The following is a 20186-nucleotide window of genomic DNA, read 5'->3' as shown; positions in this document are numbered from 1 at the left end:
TAATAATAATACGGCAATGCCACTACGACTCTATCATAAAAAATAATAAATGAGAATTCTAGCACCCAGAAAATGCATAACTTTCCACTTGATTAATCTCTGTGAATATCTTTCATTTCAAATATTAAAAATTCAGTCACTGTAAATACCGTGACTCGCATCGTCTCAGTTAAGGGTTGAAGTCAGGGGATTCTTGCGATACCTCGCTGAACTGGAATGGAATGGGTGGTATTTGCATGGTTGACGGCTCTGTGACGGCTTCTATCGAACGATCCACCATCTAGGGATCAAATGTTGGATGAAATTAATTACCTGAGAGTTAGAGTACGACTGTGATTCGCTACAATCCAGCACACCATCTTTAACGACGTAATGTATCAGATCCATGGCTCTTCTCATCTGACAGAACACGGTGTCCCTGTTCTCCCTGGCTGATGGACACTCAGGATGCCTCAAGCAGGTTTTACTGGACGTAAGCAACATCATGGTACTCCTCTCCAAGACTTGGCGAGCCGCAGCCATTTGCGCCCTTCGTCTTTCATCTTTCAGATCATTCTGAAATTTAGAAATATTTTTCCCATTTACTTCTACCCTCTGCCGAAAGTCCGTTTTCATTTTGACAGTGCAGCATTTCGAGAAATGTTATCTTAGAACATGTCTTATGCGAACTAATTGTGAGATCGAAGAGGACTTCACTTTGTAAATTAAGAAACTTTTTATTTTTCTTTTCTTTTCTATTAGAAACTTGAAATTTGGGGTTTAAATTTCAGCGAGGAAAATATAAGGGAGAGATTCCCTTAAAAGGGAACGCTCGGATTATCAAAAGTTATCATTCGAGGTCACGTTCCGTAATCAAGGAAAGGTCAAGAAAGAAAGAAGACTCAGAAAGCTTTTAATCTAACTGAAACTAGATTTTCACACAAAGAGTTCTATTTGTTTTTCCCTTGACGGTTAAAGAAAATAAAAGGTCGCACGTGGGAACAGTAAGTCAAGCTACTGAGCCCTACAAACTAGCTTAGTGCTAATGAATCAAGTAATAGGGGACGTTGTTTCTTTACGGAGCATTTCAAGCTCCATTTCGAACGCGTCGTTTTAAATAGGGACTTCATTGTTCGTCTTAATCGCATCCGTTCCCAATTTAATGGCACCAGGTATCGATTGTTTCCATTTAGATTGCCCCGTCGGCTGTTTCATAGCAACGTTAAAACCGTGTAAAATGGAGGAAGGTTTTTATAAAAGATATGTTCGAAATACTGATTACAGAAGTGTCAGAAGCACGACGTATAAAGTAAATAAGAATTTATGTGGCTACACAATACGTTTAATTATAACATCGTATTCGATCGAACGTGACAGTACATGGTAGTTCGCGATGTCACTTACTCAAGGTATTACAAACGAAAACATTTGTATCCTCGTTTAATGCTGGCACAAATCAAAGCAAATAGTTTTCGAGAAAATCAACATGAAAGAAAATTGATATTTGCAACAGGTCCATTCATTCAATTTCGTAAATGAATTTTAACGATAGCTTCTACGATAACACAACTACGATATACTGAAACTGAGTTAAAGCTTCTGCTTACTGCTAAGAGACTCACAGCAGTGAGGGGATAATTCATTTTACCAAAACACTATTAGTAAATGAAAGGATGGTAGTTCATCCGGTTAGTTGTAATTAATTTCAATTTATTGCACTTTGACTATCTCGAAATTAAACCAGCTTCTATGGGAGCAATCGAGAGTCTAATGTAATCTCCTAGAAACAAAAGGCATTACCGTAGAATATAGATGTCTAAAGTAAGTACTTCAGATAAGATAACCCCGAAACAACTCCGTTCGGAGTAATTCGAAGTTGATATCCCTGTTTATGCAATTTAGTTCTTGTAGTATAAGTAGGAAGTTGCCCTCTAAAGGGGGACACTAAAATTCCCAGATATTATGATAAGGGAAGTAAACATAAATTAGATCGAAAGAATATTACAGGAATTACAAAGTACTTCTTCTTCCTTGAAAACTGGAAATTAGGGGTACAGATTATTTTTAGTAAGAAATAAAAGATAGCTTTAACAGCTGCTAACCTGGCGATCGCCCGTTAGATGTGCCAGCTCTACCATCTCTGCCCCGAATTGGCTGAATGCTTTCACAAATTCGGTGAAGTTCGAGACACTTTCGAGGCGACCTAGGCTACGTGCCACCTTGTCCTTTGCAAGGAGAAGTTGCTTGACGACGACGATGTCAGCCAACAGGAGGACTCTCGTCACAGAGCCGAGAAGGCATCTGGCAGCCCTGACGACGGACCCTCGGTCAGCTAGGCTGTCCTCCATCGCACATTCGCATAACTTCTCGATCGCCGAGCCTGGAACACGATCGTTTAATCATTAATGAAATTTTATTCTGCGTTCATTTACTCCATTTCATTGCACTTTATTATTAGGTCAACCCATGAATAATGTCATTTCTCATGTCATATCTTATCTCAGGAGACTAGAAATTTGTTATAAAGTGACTAGATAATTCTGTACCACGGAACCAGATTAACTCAAGTCTATTCTTTTCAAAATTAAGTTTTTCTCAGGATTTTACTGTTTGAGTCTGAAATTATGTTTGCAAATTGCGAACTACATAAAATATAGAGTTATCAACTTGCTTACAAGTGTACCACGGTTAAGATCTCTAATTTTAGATGAATTTCCAAAACAGGTAGGTATATCAAATACAAATCCTCGAGGTATATCATATCAAACGTGTCCTTGATATTACATGCACAATGTAATATGTAAATCAATCTGTAGCACACGAATATATTAGGATTTCAGCCGTTTGGTGGTATATGCAACAGCTCATCTCCAATATCGTGGTGCCCCGAGAATCAAATTTCCTTTCATCTCTCCCGATGAATATTTATCATCTTATAAAACGCTTTGAACGCGTGACGAAAAATATATCGAATGCTCTTGATTTCCTCGTTTTCGAGAGTGTAAAGTGATGACGCAAGAATTGTAAATTTCTTTAGTATTCTTTAGTATTCTTTAATATAACGTCCGAAATGTTTTTTATAATTGGAAAAGAAGACAAACGACCTATTGCTATAAAATTTCCACAATGTCGTTTAAATTACTTGACGCGCTTTTATGCTGCATTTTTCTAAAAAAATGTCTTCTATAAGAATATACAGAATCAGGAATACACTATATACAGAATTTATTCTAATGTTTTAATACTTTGACGATAAAGTAGAGTGATACTGCAGTGTTTATAGAGACAGACGTACATTTTTAAATTGAATTTTTTAGCAATATTAGGAACAGGAAATGTTTGCACAACGTTATTGGAAACTCAATATTCGTCAGAAATGTTTTTCGAAAATTTAATATTTTGATAATGTACTGTTTCTATACACATGTATATATGTATTTCCAAAATGATTTTTAATATCGAATACCAAGTTGGCGTAGAAGTATTGCACGATAGTACTAATTCATCCCGAATTAGCAAATTTTAAGTTTGTTACAAACTTTATAAATAACAGATAACGTGTATCGCCTGTCGAATTGCACCAAATTGTTGCGTCTTGCTTGTCAAATTATGTCTTTCCATTATATCGATGTGTCCCTGATATACATACTAATTTATGTTAGTGCGGTTGCAAGGTGAAGAGCCAATCAGTCACCAGGGCATCTCCTATTGGCCCAGCCTTGTCCAAATTCTGCCGAAGGCAGTCGACGAGTCCACTAAATGGAAATGAGGAAAACCACGTATGTACAGTGTGTTCGAAGACTTTGTCATCAATTTTGAGAGGTGATTATACGTGTCAAAATAAGATGAAAATCACCAATAACGAAATTGTGTTTAGATCTTCGTTGCAGAGTTATTAAGTGTTGAGAAAAAGTTTAAAATACGCGTAGAATGTGTCTGACTTGGGACTTATTTTACTAGCTTCGCTGTCTGATCTAATTAATGCATACTGACAGTAAAATAAGTCTTTGGACATACACATTTCATGGGAACTTTAGACATTTCTGCACCAATCAATAACTCTGAAATGACGCACTAATCGCAATTTCGTCGTTCTGGAATTTTATCTTAATTTGACAAGCAGAATGGCCTCCTAAAATTTCTGATATCTATCGTCAAATACCCTGTATGCAGCCAACAGCACCGCTGTACATGCTGCGATGTTGTTTTCGATAGGATCACCGTCATTGAGTACGAAGAGCAAAGTTCCTCACGAGCATGTAATGGCACTATCAACGTGCTAAAATATATAGAATCCCTATACTATGCAAATATTTTGTTTAAATCTACTTTATAATATTCGGAGGGTAAAAGAAGTCTTTACTGAGGTTCTATTTCTCTAATTATGTTTATGAAAGTACAAATTTGAATAAGTATCCGCAGTCTACTAATCAGTCTCTTGGAGCTCCGTTTTCTTGTCTATCTACAGTAAATAATAATTAAATCCAAAATATGTATAGTTCAAAAATAGATCTCTGGAGTTCGAATTCATTTCTGACTGGATCCTAACATTTTAATATCCCAAGATCCTAACACATATATTATACATATATGTAATGATTTCAGCGAATCACATTTAAATTTTAAATTATGTATAAATTTTAAGTTATGTATATGTATTTGATATCTATATTTTAACGTATTTCGAAACATTCAAAGTATCTACTATGAAACATACAATATGCAAAGTGGGATCAGGTGTTTCGCCATAATGCTACGTCAAGTTCGTGTCGTTTATAAGACCGCTCAATTCACTAGAACGTTTTATCTCGTCTGGGATATTTTCTTCGTCCATTTGTCTCTTAGACAGTTCCTCGATGGTTTCTTGCAAAAAAGATGTCTCCTAAACAACCTACAGCAAATTACTCGTATTTGCTTGTTTCGTACACTATGATTTTTTGTGTAGTTCTCTTTATCGACACGATGCATAGTATTATGATAAAATTTCTGAATTGATTGTGGGAAGAAAAGAGCACGTGACTTTTACCAAACCGTAGAATCACAATTTAAAAGAGGAGAATACGAAATAATTGGTGTTACTGTTTTAAATAATTTTGCAAATATATTTTAAATATCTTGTGATAGCTTATGAGATATTAAGAATATTGAAAAAAAACGTTATGATGAATAAACTAGTTATAAAATATTTTCCTAGTAAATTGCTTTTTATTTAAAATTAAAAGGTATTAAAACACTTGTATATTTGTTCAAAATGATTTAACAAAAGATTTAAGAAATTTAAAAAATTGAATAATATATATTTAAAATTGATTTGATTTTAACATTTAAAAAATTATGAATAAGAATTTTACGAAATAATAAATTATGCTTCATATATAATTTCATAAGAATATTCACAATAAATTCGCAAATTAGCAAATTGAATTAATTTTAAAAATTATTAACTAAGTTCAAGACGTTTTAGTAACTTTAATTATCCGACGCCTCGATAGAGTTTCGTTCTATAATCATTTTTTTATTAAGATACAGCGTGCAGCTAACTTTTTCAGCGAGGTATGAAATTCCTCCCGTTAAATTACCATCGAGATATTCTTTTTCCTGTTGCATACTTTCACGTTGGGTCTTCCTACTTTCCAATAAAATAACTAATCGAAAGTTTATGACCGTTAAATTGTTTACCTTTTTATATTATTTTTTATCACGGTTGTACGTAGGTTGCAAACTTCTCGGTTTTTCTAATTATTATCGTAATTACGAAACTTTATACCAGTTAACGAGAGTTACTGTCGTTTATTCCCCTTAAATAGCAGTTAATTGTATCATTTGTTCACAACCTGTTGTTTCCTTCACTTTCCTTACTATCCGTAGCAACCTTTACTAATCAATATTAAATTCAAATTATCCCTTTCATAAACCTTGTAAATTTGTAACATTTTAGAAAATACAATAGTGTTTTTTATAATAGTATATATTGTATTCCCTATGTTTTACTATGAAATTAATATCTATACTATTTTTACTCTATTTTTAAAATCGTAATTTTATCTTAAGAATGAAAAGTTGCCATTAGAAATATTATATGTACCTATAGAATTTACTTTTGAGAGGACACTGTTTTAACTAATATTTCTTTATAAATAAGGTTAATAAATATTGCTAGTTTATCCAAAAATTTGTAGTACTCTTACGTTTTTTAAAATATTACGATTATAATTAATTGCAGTTTTCTTCAATTCAAATATCTAATGTTACGAACGCATTTTTCTTTGAACAAACTGGCACTTTACTGCCATCCATTCCGTGCACGGCGCTGTGAACCCGAATTTGTTAGTGGCGTCCTCAACTTTGGCGATAAATAAATCGCAAACTCCTATCTCTGTGACACGAGGGCATCATAAATCTCCAGATTCTGATCTCAGATGCAAACTTCGATTCAGAGAAGCAGCAACTTTCAGACACACCCTAACTCTTAACAGTTTTTACAGCGCAACCGCAGAGAGTATAATAAATCGCTTGGACGCAAAAAGATTCGATACGCTTTTTTGAATTTCAACAAACTCGACGATCATGATGAAGATTCTACGAGGACATGAAAAGCCTACAGAATTATCGGGTAAAAGTTTGAGTAAGTACTTTCGGAAGGACAGAAGAGATTATTATCGCGATTGAAGCACGATCCACTGATTCATCGATTGCAGGTCAAAAAGGGAGATCCTTTCGATTAATAACATCGAGGAAGTTTAGCGAAGCGTTAGCAGATAGCGTTTTTGTATTTGACTGTTCCATGGCGAGCAAGAAGCAAATGAAGTAGAAAGGAAGATACGTCAATGGGTTCAGCTAAATCATCTTGTTTCTCTTCCGGCAGCTCCTTTCATTTCCCGCGTTCGAGTAATAAATTCACCAGCGTTTCATGGCCACGAAGGTACTCTGTAAGGGTTTCAAGTTCGTGCTTTTAGAAGTTTGAATTAAGGCTAAAGGGTATCTATCTGATTCAGAAGTTTGATATTAAAGCATATTTTGGTTACAGCTATGACACGTTACAGTGGTAAGTTAATTTAAAAATTTTTCTCCTTATGTATATGTAGTACAAACAAAATTTTCAAAACTTTCGAATGAGACTACAGACGTAACTCTAAGCTGGTACGTCGAGGTTATAACTCTACCTATTTACTACTAAACTTATGCACACTCCTCCAATACACGTACTCACTAAGCAACAGCTGAATTAACAGCAATATTTATAAGATATAACAAGCAATAAGAAATTGAAAAGTTGTGTAACTTATGTACCTTGAATTACTTTTTATGATCGTAGAGATACAGTCACTCTCCTATACTACTTCCATTATAAAATTGACAGCTCACCAGCTGAGAGTTAAATCGTGGCGTATTTTAGCTAAAGACAGTGGTATAACTGAGGCGTTTCTTATAGTACGTACGATATTTGGCGCAGCATTTTGAGAAGCGTTGCTGGACGAAATTTTGGAAATACTCAAATGGAACGGATTCGATGTTCTTCGCTCAGCGTTTCGATAGTAACCTAGAAGGGATGACTCTGCGTAACGTAATCAGTTCAGCTGCCTTGATAGCGAAACCTTACGATGCTTTATGCAGATTGGGTATCAAGTACGCCATACAATCCCCCTTGACCCAATTTAACAATCGCACGGAGTGCATTACTTTTGTCCTGATTCGATACCTAAATCTGTTTTTCGATCGTGACTGACGAATAAACAAGTATCGTTGAACGAAAGCGAAAGTTTTCTGCTGGATAAGAATCTTTGTGCTTCGACAGCTTACTGCGTTCCAATCTCTGGCTCTCCTTTAAGTGTTTTCTTTAAGATAGACTTTTGTTTTCTTCCTTCTTTTAACCAATTTAAAAAGTATAAATAGTTGGAGGGATACTTTAGAATTGATGAAATTTAAACGTATACTCTGGGTATATTTAAAAACAGCATAACACAGATGTGAAAACAAGTAGTTTGACAAGGTGCAGTAGTAAAGAGTCTATGAAGTAATTCTTGTGTTAGAAATTTGTATTAGAAATGCAAAACTCTGCACTATCATACGCCTAAATTCAACTGAATATATTCAAGAAATAAAATTCACTATTATATCTTAAGAGTCCATTCATAATCTTCGTAGTAAACAAGCTATTCTGTCTGCAGTGAAATCCGTTACGCAAAGTGCATACCAGCTGAGTGCACCTGTACTCAATTAACCCCTGGGCGAATGGCTTTCTTCGGTTTAATGATAAGAAATACTAGGCTTGCTTTTCCCACGAAACTGTAGTTTCATGATAATTCATCACATATTCTCTATTTTTAATGTCGTAAAAAGAATATAACAAAATTTGCATACTATGTTATGGAAATTATGCAGATGAACAAAGTTTATATACAGTCATATTCAACAATACTTGTTAAGGCACAACGAGAAACTAATAATATAGTAACAATATTATTATGAGTTCAATAATTGTATTACATAGAAGCTTATGTAGACTAATGTTAACTACTTTTTTAGTTTTACAGTCTACATATTTTTCTCTTGACAAAATGAATGTCTTTCGAAGCATTTTCTGTATTCTTCCAAGAAAAAGCAAAGAAAACTCACAAATTATGACGATGTAGTAATTATACCTACATGAGGAAGTGAAATTAGGAAATTCCACGTGAAAAATATTGAATGAAATTTGAAACCACGTATTCTATTAGAAAAACTTTAATTAACTTCGCTGTGTCAATTACACGAGCAAAATCCCCGAGAATTAGCGCACAAGTGAAATCGTTGGCAAGCCCTCGCCGTCGACGGGTCAATAAACATACCTACTCCCACACAACACTCGAGAAGAGACGAACACATCCGTGTTTATCTTAAAGCGAGCCACTTTTCCCGATATCGGTGTTTATATTTCGCCGTGATGCGGCGATCGCAATTCGCAAGATTAAACGTGAAGAACGGAAATCCACGGGAGCGGCTCTTCTGCGAACAATTACCGCGAATCGAGGGGAAAGTACGTCGAGCAGCGACGATCGAGAGCGATCTTCATCAGTGATTACTTCTTTCGAGTGTCGGCGACGAGCCGAGGGAACGACATAAAAAATTACTTTTCCGCTATTCGTCTTTATTACCAAAGAGTTATTCATCGAAGGCTCCTGCACTGTATTATAGTATATACACCATTGCCACGAATATTGACGCAAGATCAGAGGAGATGCAATCGTCCTGGAGCCTCTCATGTAAATTCGGAGAACCAGGGATTACAGACGACGTGGCACCGCAATACAGGCGCATTGCGTATAACCCAGTTCACCGATTGGTAGTTTCGTACCATTGATCCTTTGTTATGACAATGGAGCAGCTGTTAACTCAGGGAAGACAAATGGCCAGCATCTAAGAGTTTAGTAGACAAAAGGAATTATTGAGAAGATGCAAAGGAATCATCTCTCTATAACGCTACGTAACTTGCGACTTTCTGTATCTATGTATATTGCTGGTCAGAAGTTTGGGGCACTTGCCAAGTGTATGACACTGATTTATGATTTAAAATTAATAGCATCGATCATGATTATAATATCCTGTATCTCAGTACAGTTAAGAAATAAGTTAAAGAGCTTGTAGATATTTCAATTTGTTTATTTAATCAAGGAACGTTTATGTAATCTTTGTTCAAAGGTGATATTTAATCTGATCGCTATTATAGTGCAATTTTATTGAGGGTCATTGTCACGAAATGGGTTAAAACATTTTGTAGCCTGAAATTGAAGCATGTGATAAAAAGTTGAAAAAGAGAAACAGACAAAACGTCACACTTTTGTGGCTGAATTTTATAGCCTCGTTTGGCAAGTAGTTTTTAAAGTACAATAGAAAACTTGCAGTTCCGGTGTGAACACGAATCTATAAAAATATTTAATCTAGATTCTTATTTAATGAAATTAATATTCAAAGTCTTTTTCGAACTACCTTAGAATCGATAGAGGATTTTGAATCTTAAAAAGAGTGCAAAGTTTGGAATTTTCGAAACTCGAAACTCGAAACTTTTTAGGTTTCAAGAGGTTTCGACATTTTGAGAAACAAGTTCCATTCATTAACAAGTTCTGACGCTGAAAATACTATACGAAACTCGAGTGCCATTTTAATCACAGTTTAAATTGGAAATTGATATAATTATTTAACGTAAGATAAATATGCGAAGGCGGAAGTGGAGCGGAAAATTTTGGTAAGTGGTAAGTGATTCGATGTCTGCCAAAAACAATGCACCCGGCCTGGTTCTTCGCTGAAAAATGCTCGAGGGTTAATAAATGTTTTGCACGTTGACTTGACCCGATCTTAAAAGGTAGTTGGGATAAAAATAGCAGAGTGCCGTCTATCGTAAGGGGTACACAGACTGTGGAAGAAGTTACTGTTCGCCGTTGATCGATGCAGTTATTAGTGGACGACGACACGGCAGCCGTTTTCTCTCGCGAGAAAACCAACAGTGGATCTTTTGAATATGTACATATCACGTTTCCTGATGGGCCTCTTGATCCAATCCAAATTGGAATTTGAATTGTTATTTCGACCTTTCGCTGCTCGATTTGGACTTTAAATCAAATACATTCTACTACTATTCACTAAATACGATTTACAGCTTCAATGGAGCTGGAAATGTTTGTACAACTTTCACACAGAAATATATTGAATTCTGAATGTCTGAGGAAAATGCTTCAAAGTATTGAATATCAGAAAATATTTACTGAAGTATATACTCATTTTTTAAAAATTTTATTTAACTCATTTAATTTTCATATAACATGTTCTGAATATGTAGTACTAAATAGTTAAGAAGAAAATGATATTTGAAATAAAATAGTGATTGTGATAAGGAGCAAAAGTTTATCATATCCATTCGTGTTACATAATTTAATAAGTAGTTATTATTTCACAAGAAAAAAATAAATTATAATAATCAAGAAATATGTAGTCCAGACGAGTAAGAAGTTTATCTTTCTCCTTTTCAGATAAACTTAATCAAAATTAGAAACTCTAGCGCATTACAAATGCCCCTAAGGTGTCAAAGTACAGTGCCTTTGTTAAATAAAACCGTCCATTACGATGCAAATCTAGAGATAGCGAGAAGTCAGTAGATACTATCAAGGAACAAGTGGCACCGAGGGAATATGGTACGAGGTCAAAAGTCAAAGGGGTTGGGCGATAGTTGAACGAAGAGGGAAAACGACAAAGGCGAGAAGATCAAACGATACAAGATACCGTGTCGATTTTCTTAGCTTCTGCATCTGAGTTCAACTTAAACTGATTTACCGTTTAATGGACTTGATAATACCTTTCTCTTTGTCTTCAGCTCTTATCCCTTCGATCAACTAGCTCTAAAATGAATGTTGACATAGGTTAAGATGACTTTTATGGTCCTTGTAGATACCGCTTGTCCTAGACCTCCTTTTCTGCCTTTTACAATAATCCCTTTGGCGATTCACAGCTACTCGAGATAATTCAAAATTTACCTCTATTCGAGGATGAACTTGTTAGCTTTCATGTAACTCATCGTTGCATACATTCTTCAAGCATCATGTTTCATAGAATTTTGAATACTCTGTATCCTGTCCGCTACAGAATTCCATGGATCTGAATTATTCATTTTGTTTGGGAAGACTTACGCAAAGTTTTTCAGTGAAGGAAGGATAAGAACAGAGAAGAAGAATAGAATATCAAGATGGTACAGTAACTGTTCTGTTTTAGGATTTAAGTTTATCTCCTAAGTAGGTAATTATACAGGGTATTTTAAAATTGATAACGTAAGTGAAACAATGATACTTCAGCATGAAAAAATTAGTAAAATATGTACATAAAAATTTCGTTATTTCTCGATTTGTTTGCAATAGAAATTGACAATGAATTCCCGCTGAGTATAGTATGTGCATCGAAGTAAAGAAAATGCTGATGTCTGGCTACTGACTTCATCTACTGTGAAATAGAACTGTTCCATTTGTATTATTCATGTCCCATGAGAAGTCCCCTGAAAAGCATTGCCTTTAATGCGTTCCCGGGGACTTCTCATGGGACACGAATAGTACTCCTATCCAATCACATTTCAAACTCAATTTTTTTGAAACCAAAGCACCATACCAATAATTTTTTATCCACATTTTCGATCTTTTTTCTTCCAAATGCATTTTTCCTGTCACAATTTTAAATTTTAGATAAGAACATTAAACTTTCACCTAATGCACTTGCCTAATTTGTAAGTTTTTCTAAATTGTATAAAATCACAGATTTTGTTCCAGAATACTTCAGCATAAGAAGCATTAGTACGTCTGACAGCAACAGCAATATGCATGATGATAAACGAAATGTAGTTCCGATCGTCTTTCGACGATCTTTGAACTCAAAGAGCGATATTGGAAGCAACTGTTAAACGAGTTCAAAGCCAGAGACGAGCCCTCCAGCGTTTAACAAGACGGGCAAGAACGAATTATAGGATAGCTCCATTCCAAAACTTGCGCGCACCATTTCAACGACGGTGTATCGCTTGGCATTCCGCCATTTTCCCGGCTGCGTTGCTAGCTTTACTTGCCTTCCACTTTTCCTGGGCCGTCTTTGCCAGTTAAGCGGCCCAAGACCACGGAACAGCTGGAACGGCTCTGTTTCACGGCAATACGACAAAAACCACAATCGGAGGTTGAGCTGCTTCACCGTATGTCTACGCTTGTTCCAAGAACAAAGCTGTGCAGTCAAAGGAAAACCAGAAACGATTGCAAAGTAATTGCAAGCGATCGAAGAGATAAGTGCAAGGAGCGAGGGGAAAGAGATGAAAGTAGAAATTCATGGTATAGATTCAGTTCAATAGTGTAAAATCAGCGTGGAGTGAATTGAAATGCAAAGACTATTCTGAAAGATACACCTAAGTCACTTCATCTGTAAGGTCTGTTTTATAAGGGATGATACTACTTGTTTAGGAATTTACAAGAAATCTTCATCCACTTAACACCTTTGGATTTTGTTAAAATTGGACATAATGTGGCACATTGAGAAATGTATTTGGCATGTATTTTTTAGTTACTCACACCCAAATTGAAGAGGTGAAAACAGATAGTCAGGTTGAGGGGAAAACTTATTTATTTGAATATCTTCGAAATATGAACTAACAAGGAACATCACTTTGGTACCTTTCGATTTTGATAAAACTTGTACGAATAGTGCATTGAAAATTATTGAACACATATTTTTTTTCAATTGCTGATATTCATGTTTAAGGGATGAAAATCAACCCCAAAATCACACATTCATAGCGTTTATCTATACAAACGAATTCGAAAATTAGATATTGCCTTGCTGTACTGATGAAAAAAAGTTCAAAAGTTAATATTGAGTAACGAGGAATTACTTTGCAATAATTTGTCGTTGAATTTGTCGAGTATAGTCATGTTGTTACGTATCCAATTTGGGATACTGTTGGAAAGTCGAAATTTAGTTACCCTTGCAGAAAACTTACTCGACTAGTGAACGATGCTGGTCGTAAATACGAGTCGTAACGTAGGAGGCCAGTCAGCTGAATTTATTGCGAATTTTCGAGTCTCTGTATCGTAAATTACCGTCCACCGTGAACGCAATCGTTCTTGCGGACGAGATCTCCGCAATTTCCGCCGGATCCACGTCCAGATTCGCTTGCGTCCGCGTTAAAGTCCCAATTAGCAATTAATCGCGGCCTAATTGCTATTCGGGCTTCATTAAATAGGTATTTTCCGAATGATTGGCTCAGAACTCACACATTTCAAGTATGTAGATTACAATTGAAATAATATTGATACATACAGAGTATTTCCAAGCACATGGGACATTTTTGGAGGATAGGTTCTGCATACCTAAACAATAAAAAAGCTTTATATAAACATATATCCAGAAATATTGAGTTTTTTAGTTATACGATATTTTGTGTTCAAACACTGATAAAACACTGATTCAAACTAAAATAGTATATCAAAAACTAAGCGTTTCTGGATATGTGTGTGAATGAACGTTTTTAATTATCTTCGCGTTTGGAACTTACCTTCCAAAAGCGTTTCACATGTTTGGGATCACCCTGTATAATATCAATATCCAAGAAATATCTTTGCTACGACATCAGATATATTTTTGCATTTGCGGTTTCGTGGACTGTTTCCAAACTTCGATCCATTTTTGACGCGTCCTTAAGCTGGAAAAATATTTTCTTCGGCGGTTAAACGACGCGTGGGCAACGATAAGGAAACACTTTTTCACTTTAAGAGAAGGGTTTTCGCTTCTTTTCATCGTATTTTGAATTAATTTTATTTCAATAACCTCAACGACTGATAGATTTTATAGGAATATTTTTGGAGCGAAAAATTAAATCGAGAGAATCGAGTAAATTTCAAACTACTGTTTGCAACGATTTATTCATATAAATCGTGGCACATCGCGTGCAACGTCCTCGTGAATTTAACGCCCACGATATCATTCACGAAGCCGGGATTAGTTACAATAGACTTCACCCGCGATAGCGATCGCTCCGTTAGAGATAGTATTTTTGCCCTGACCTTTACAAATTTTAATATCCCTCTTTAGAAACACTTACGAGAAAATCGTTACTGCGTTTATGAAAAGAATAATCTCTAACATCTTTACTCTCACTTTAATTTCTTTAGTTTCCTCACTTTCATAGCGCCTATCTATGCAAACAAATAGGAAACTTAACAAGAAAGTTTATACCTTACGTTGATAAATCGATAAAAAGCTGCTCCAATTTTTTCAGGAATTTTATGCTTCGAAGGATCGAACTCGGTCGTCGAAAAAACAGTAAAGACGGGGAAGGAAACGATTTCGATGACTCCTTGTTGGTCGTCCTCTATTTGAAGAGGATGTCGCCCAAGGTTCCGCTCAAGACGGCGAAAAATCTTTCAGGGATCTGTGAATGTGGGTCATCGCGAGAACATATTTTGCATTTGCGATATTTTTCACCATTTTTTGCTTCGCTACGAGAATAGAAGCATGACTTCACACTACCAAGACACGCTCCATTTAAAGGACTTCTGATCCGAGGATTACCATCTTTCAATAAATCTGCTTAATGATTCGTACGAAGTTGGAAAACACTAGGAAAGGTTCTCTGACGCTCTTCCAACAATATTGGCACGATCTAGCATCTACAGTATTTTTGAAATTTGTGGACAGGACTGGATAGAAATTGTTACGATGTAAAGAGTGAAAAATAATATTTGAATTATTTTCCTATTTCTACATTAAATAATATAGAAAAGTTTTACGTTAAGAATAATTTGTGACAAGATCAAATAAACCATTTCAGAATCACTATTTATTTTAGTTAACTATTTTGAAGGATTATGAGTTCAAGAAACTATGTTTTGCTTATGTCTGTTTCACAGTTATAAGTGTGAACAATTAACATGGAATAGGAGGTTAAAACCAGAAACTTTATTTCACTTATCAGTGGTGGTTTTTAAGCAATTTCACTTCAGTAATGCCCACACCTCGGAAATTTAGATGTTTGAGGGGACTACTCAAGCTTCATGCATAATGGCGCCTTTTATTTAAAATTTACGATGCACCGTTATCGACACGCCACCAGCAGAATATTCTAGTTCTAGGATAGATGCGTTTCAGAGTGGGTACTTCTGAAGAACTACATATTTTGCCCGGAGGAACATGGCAGAGTGTCTTTTTTCTTCTGGTTTGCGTATATTCGCCAATGCTCTTTCCGTAAAGTTGCATACGAGAGTTTGCATTTATATCCTCTCGGTGGCGATGTGTGGAGCTTTTAGCTGCAGGCACTGTATCGCATGTTACCGATATAGCAGTGATGCACGAGAGGTGTTTTTCTTTGAGGGTGATCTGCGTGAATCGAAAACGCGGAAACGGAGGCCAAGGTGAAACGTGAGAATGTTTATGGAACGGGAGAGGCTTTCCTGGATGAAAGTTCTTCGCCATATTGACTCAACGAAAATTTCATAAAATACTCTTTCTTTAAATTATGAAGATAGCTTGAGGGTACTAAACAACGTGCAACAGCGTCAAAGTAGTATTAACTTTAAAGTAGATCCTTTGATAGTGTATACAAACTAAGAAACGAAGAAAACATTTTATAAAACGTAAAACAATTTTTTGTATTTGACACCATTAGTTATAGGCAGATAGTTTATGCGTATTGTGTTGATAAAATAGTAGCCGAGAATAGCGAGAAGTAGAAATAGCTGCAAGTAGTCAGACACTGTGACAAGCTACAGTTTTTATCGAGTCGAATCTACTTTAGGACCATTTAATATTGAATTACTTTTCATAGAACTGACTGTAAATAGATAATCTAAGTGACCTGTCCTCAAAATACAGTCACCGAGAGTGGGAGAAGTAGAAACATCCGTAAGTAGTCAGACAACGCAACAGTGACATTTGCGTCTTCCACAAGCGAAACTGATCAAATTCACTTATAGTAAACATTTATATTCCATCGTCAAAGTACGTGACTAATAGCTATCTGTTTACTAACTAAAAAATTGACTTAAATAATTATATCTATTATCGTACAATAATGAAGTTTTTGAAAATGTCTTGCAATACGTTTCTCTAATTTTTAATTTATGAAGTCGACCAGTTTCTCATCTGAGTGACTAATTTTTCATCGGGTCAAGCTTATTTTAAAAAGAATTGGGACGAACAAATAAAATTGATCAATCTACTATAATAAAGTTTTCTTCTACCTACTATTTCTGCATTACTCGTTGAGGGTAACTTATTTTCAGATTTGTTACATTGTAACGTTCTTATACTGATTGTTTCTACTTCAGAAAACCTTGAACTGATAAATATGACACATACAAGACACGAAGCGAATTGAAATAACGTCGAATTTAGCGAATACATGACACAAAGTCGGCAGGAAACAAAGGAACAGGAATCCCTGTGAAGTTTTCTGTTCAAGGAGAAAGTTCCCCGTTCGAATCTTTGTTTTAGCCGAAGATTTTATTCTCGACAGGCAGGGATGTCACTGAAAGTATTGATATCGCGTTCTATATAACCGTCAAGAGAGCAGGGAATGAGGTAAAGTCAAGCTGGAGTAAAACTTGTTGGACGTACGTACAATGACTACACGTCTCTCTTGGCGTCAGCGCGAGCATGAATGCCTGCCGAGAGACAGCTTTTCAGCTTTCAGAAGCGTCAACTCGTGACGAACGTCTTTATATCTTCGAGCGGCTTTAGAATCTTCGCGCGGCTTTTTAGGCGACCCTTTATTTGCCTAACAAGTTTTCAGGATGAACATTGAGCGGACGATTTATGGGATGTGTGGTCGTAAAAAATGTACCTTCAAGCTTATCTCTTCTGTGACTTTCTCGAATTACGGCGCCGATTATTGTTAGAGTTCAAAGAAAGAACTCCTCAGCGTGATGACGGGCAAAAATAGAAGTGAAAATAAACTGTAGCACTTCAACCCTCGAATACAGTATTTCCTCGTTCTACCCTTGTCGTCACGTTCGCTACAGTTTCAGAGTACGTAGAGTAGCGGAGAGTGAAAGTTTGATTGCCTACACTGTCACTCACAATTTTTGGTAAAATCAAAGCGGGATATCATAAGTATCTATCAATTGAGATCAAAAACGTGTCCCACGTTATAAATTGACAGGGTTAATCGACATTTTATTACACTTGGATTAAGAATTTTCGAGTGTCTGTCTGTCATAAAAATTGAAAAGGAATCACAGAGTTTCACGCTTTCATAACAGATCGCAAATAAATTGGTTGCAATGAATTAAAGATGAGATGAATCAATGAATTGATATGCTAACTGAAGTGGTATTATTTTTATAATCAAGGATTCAGTACGAATAAGTAACGTACCAGCAACTCTTGCCTCCTTGCAGGCCTCGTACATGTCTTGTTTGATTTCTGGATTGTCATCTGCGATGGTTTCGCCAACGGTGACGAACCTTTCCACCGCCAAATTCACTGCCTGTCCGACTCTGGCGACCGCACGGAGACTTCTGTCCGAACATAGCGGACGTTCTCTGTGCGACACTAATGTAGAGATCTGTAAAGAAACAGAAGAGACGATGTTGTGTATGATCAAAACAGTTGTATCGTGATGTTTCAATTAGAGATACTAATACTGCATAAACATTACTAATATCGATGACTGCATACGTAAACAGTACACTATACCTCTAAAATGTTAAACAGTTGTACATATATGTACTTTCCTACAGCTGACGATTGATAGATTAAATTATAAAATATTTAAAATAATTAGAGAAATAATACATTAATACTTCTAGACCATTTTTGAAACGAGTAAATTAATTTTGTATTGTCGTATGTATCGAACTAGAATTTGAAACTAGAATTTCACGTTTAGGATTACGAGATAAAGAATTATACCTCATGGACACGTACGTTAATGAGGGCAAAATTAGGATACGTGGCTCACTGGCAAAGCTCCAAGTTACCATTTCAGCGGAGTATAAAATGGACATTTAAGAAGTAATAATTTCTGTGAACTAGCTCTGATAAATTAGTTAGAATTTCCACGAGTATAATGTACAACGCTCATACATAGCAAGAAAATCGATATACATATTTCATGAAAACGAGACCAATTCAAAGCTGTTTTTCCATCAGGAATGATGTATCGAATTTGCTTGCGCAGTATTTCATGCAGATTTAACGGTCATCAATTTATAATAGAATTTGCAAACCTATCTGTTACTTTCAACGATATGCGCATTTGTTAATTGTAAAAGTTAGACAAACTTCCAGAAACAAATTTTTTTCCATTTTCATATCGTATTTTAATTAACTGAAATCTTTAAAATAATACAAACGCGTAAATATATTCATAAGTGTGGAAAGCATTTCTGAGCAAATCGTTTGGAAACACGAAATAGAGGTGTTACAGTTGCGTGTAGATTTTCCCAATAAATGATGATACAGATACTCATTAAACAAGCAAGTGCAATAAATTAATTTGTGTTATTCTGCCCCAGTGAAATCCAATTACAAGAAATCCCATTACGTGCAAATTACGATCTATGTACATCTGGTTTAATAGAGACGTACTCATAATTGTGAATAAAAGTCTTAATTTAGAAACGTCTAAGAACTTTTACTTCGACCTGATTCACATATTTAACTACCATATTTATCAAATTTTATTTTTGTCCATTTAGTTCAGGCGAAAAAAAGTTAAGAAAAAAGAATAATCGTATTCCACTATTACAAACGTATGTTACTGGTCTTACTAACTGGCGAGGCAAAACAATTCCCACGAACGGTGCGTAAACCAACGCGAAATGGACGCGAAATGGAAGCCGAGCTCGCTATTAACCAAGTCCCAACCCGGCTCTAATTAATGTTGCATCTCGGCGTGCGTTCGCTGGGAAAAATAAACCTGCCCGATATTGAGCACGGTCGTGCCCTTTCCAGGAGGTGAGGAAAGCCTCGACTTGGATTGTTTTGTCTGTTGGCTAACGACCAGACAGATCTCTCCTCCCTGCCTCCCCCTCTGAATTTTGCTCGGTAAATGGCGAGCGTGTATTCAAGAAGGTTTCGCGAGGGTAACCCCGTTAGCTGGCCTGCAGCCTCAGGGCGCGCGAAGCTGCGCCTATATACCTCATTTTCCACACAATTAGCCAATGCATTTAGACGTCGCCCCTCTTAAACTATTCCGCGAGCCCCGCAGTCGGGGACGAACGGACATACGGCAAGAAAAACAGGGAGGAGGCCTAGGCAGTTTCTAGGCCGAACCGAGATGGGAGTAGGAGGAAGTTGGAGGCGGAAGACAAGGGAGGGCGGAAAGAGAACGTGAAAGGGAATGTAAAGGCATGCAGGCTGTTTCAGAGTTATGGACAAAGACTTGACTGGTGTAATGGATGGGAATCCTGGAGAGTATTTTATGATTGATAGTTTCGACCAGGAGGGTTGGTATCACTGTGAGAGACATATGTAGAGTCTAGAAGACGTAAAACAAGTTGTGTTTCATTTAGGAGGCGACAACTGTGATCGTAGATCAAAATGACATCAGTCGTATTTTTAAAAATGTTGAATTTTTCACTTCATTGAAGACTACGAGATGGAGTAATGATATAGTATTAAGATTCGAGATTTCGAGCACGAATATCTTGATAATAGAAATAGATGAATTGAGTTATTTTGCTTTACAATCACAGATATTTTGAGAACTTTAT

General features: G+C 36.0%; 1 protein-coding gene across 1 annotated transcript in view; it reads right to left on the bottom strand.

Annotated features, from left to right (window-relative positions):
* The window catches only part of Alpha-catr (alpha-catenin related), a 48045-nt gene that overhangs the window by 13684 nt on the left and 14175 nt on the right, over positions 1-20186 (bottom strand). The window contains exons 2-4 of the mRNA XM_076378472.1: positions 17845-18034; positions 2082-2359; positions 313-555 (exon numbers count right to left, since the gene is read on the bottom strand). Coding sequence (XP_076234587.1) covers positions 313-555; positions 2082-2359; positions 17845-18034 — 711 coding nt within the window. The remainder of the gene's footprint in view (positions 1-312; positions 556-2081; positions 2360-17844; positions 18035-20186) is intronic.

This window comes from Calliopsis andreniformis, chromosome 5, assembly GCF_051401765.1.
Source record: "Calliopsis andreniformis isolate RMS-2024a chromosome 5, iyCalAndr_principal, whole genome shotgun sequence".
In the NCBI taxonomy this organism is placed as follows: domain Eukaryota; kingdom Metazoa; phylum Arthropoda; class Insecta; order Hymenoptera; family Andrenidae; genus Calliopsis; species Calliopsis andreniformis.
Note: the sequence above shows the minus strand (reverse complement) of the source record. Positions and strands in the feature narration are given on the sequence as shown.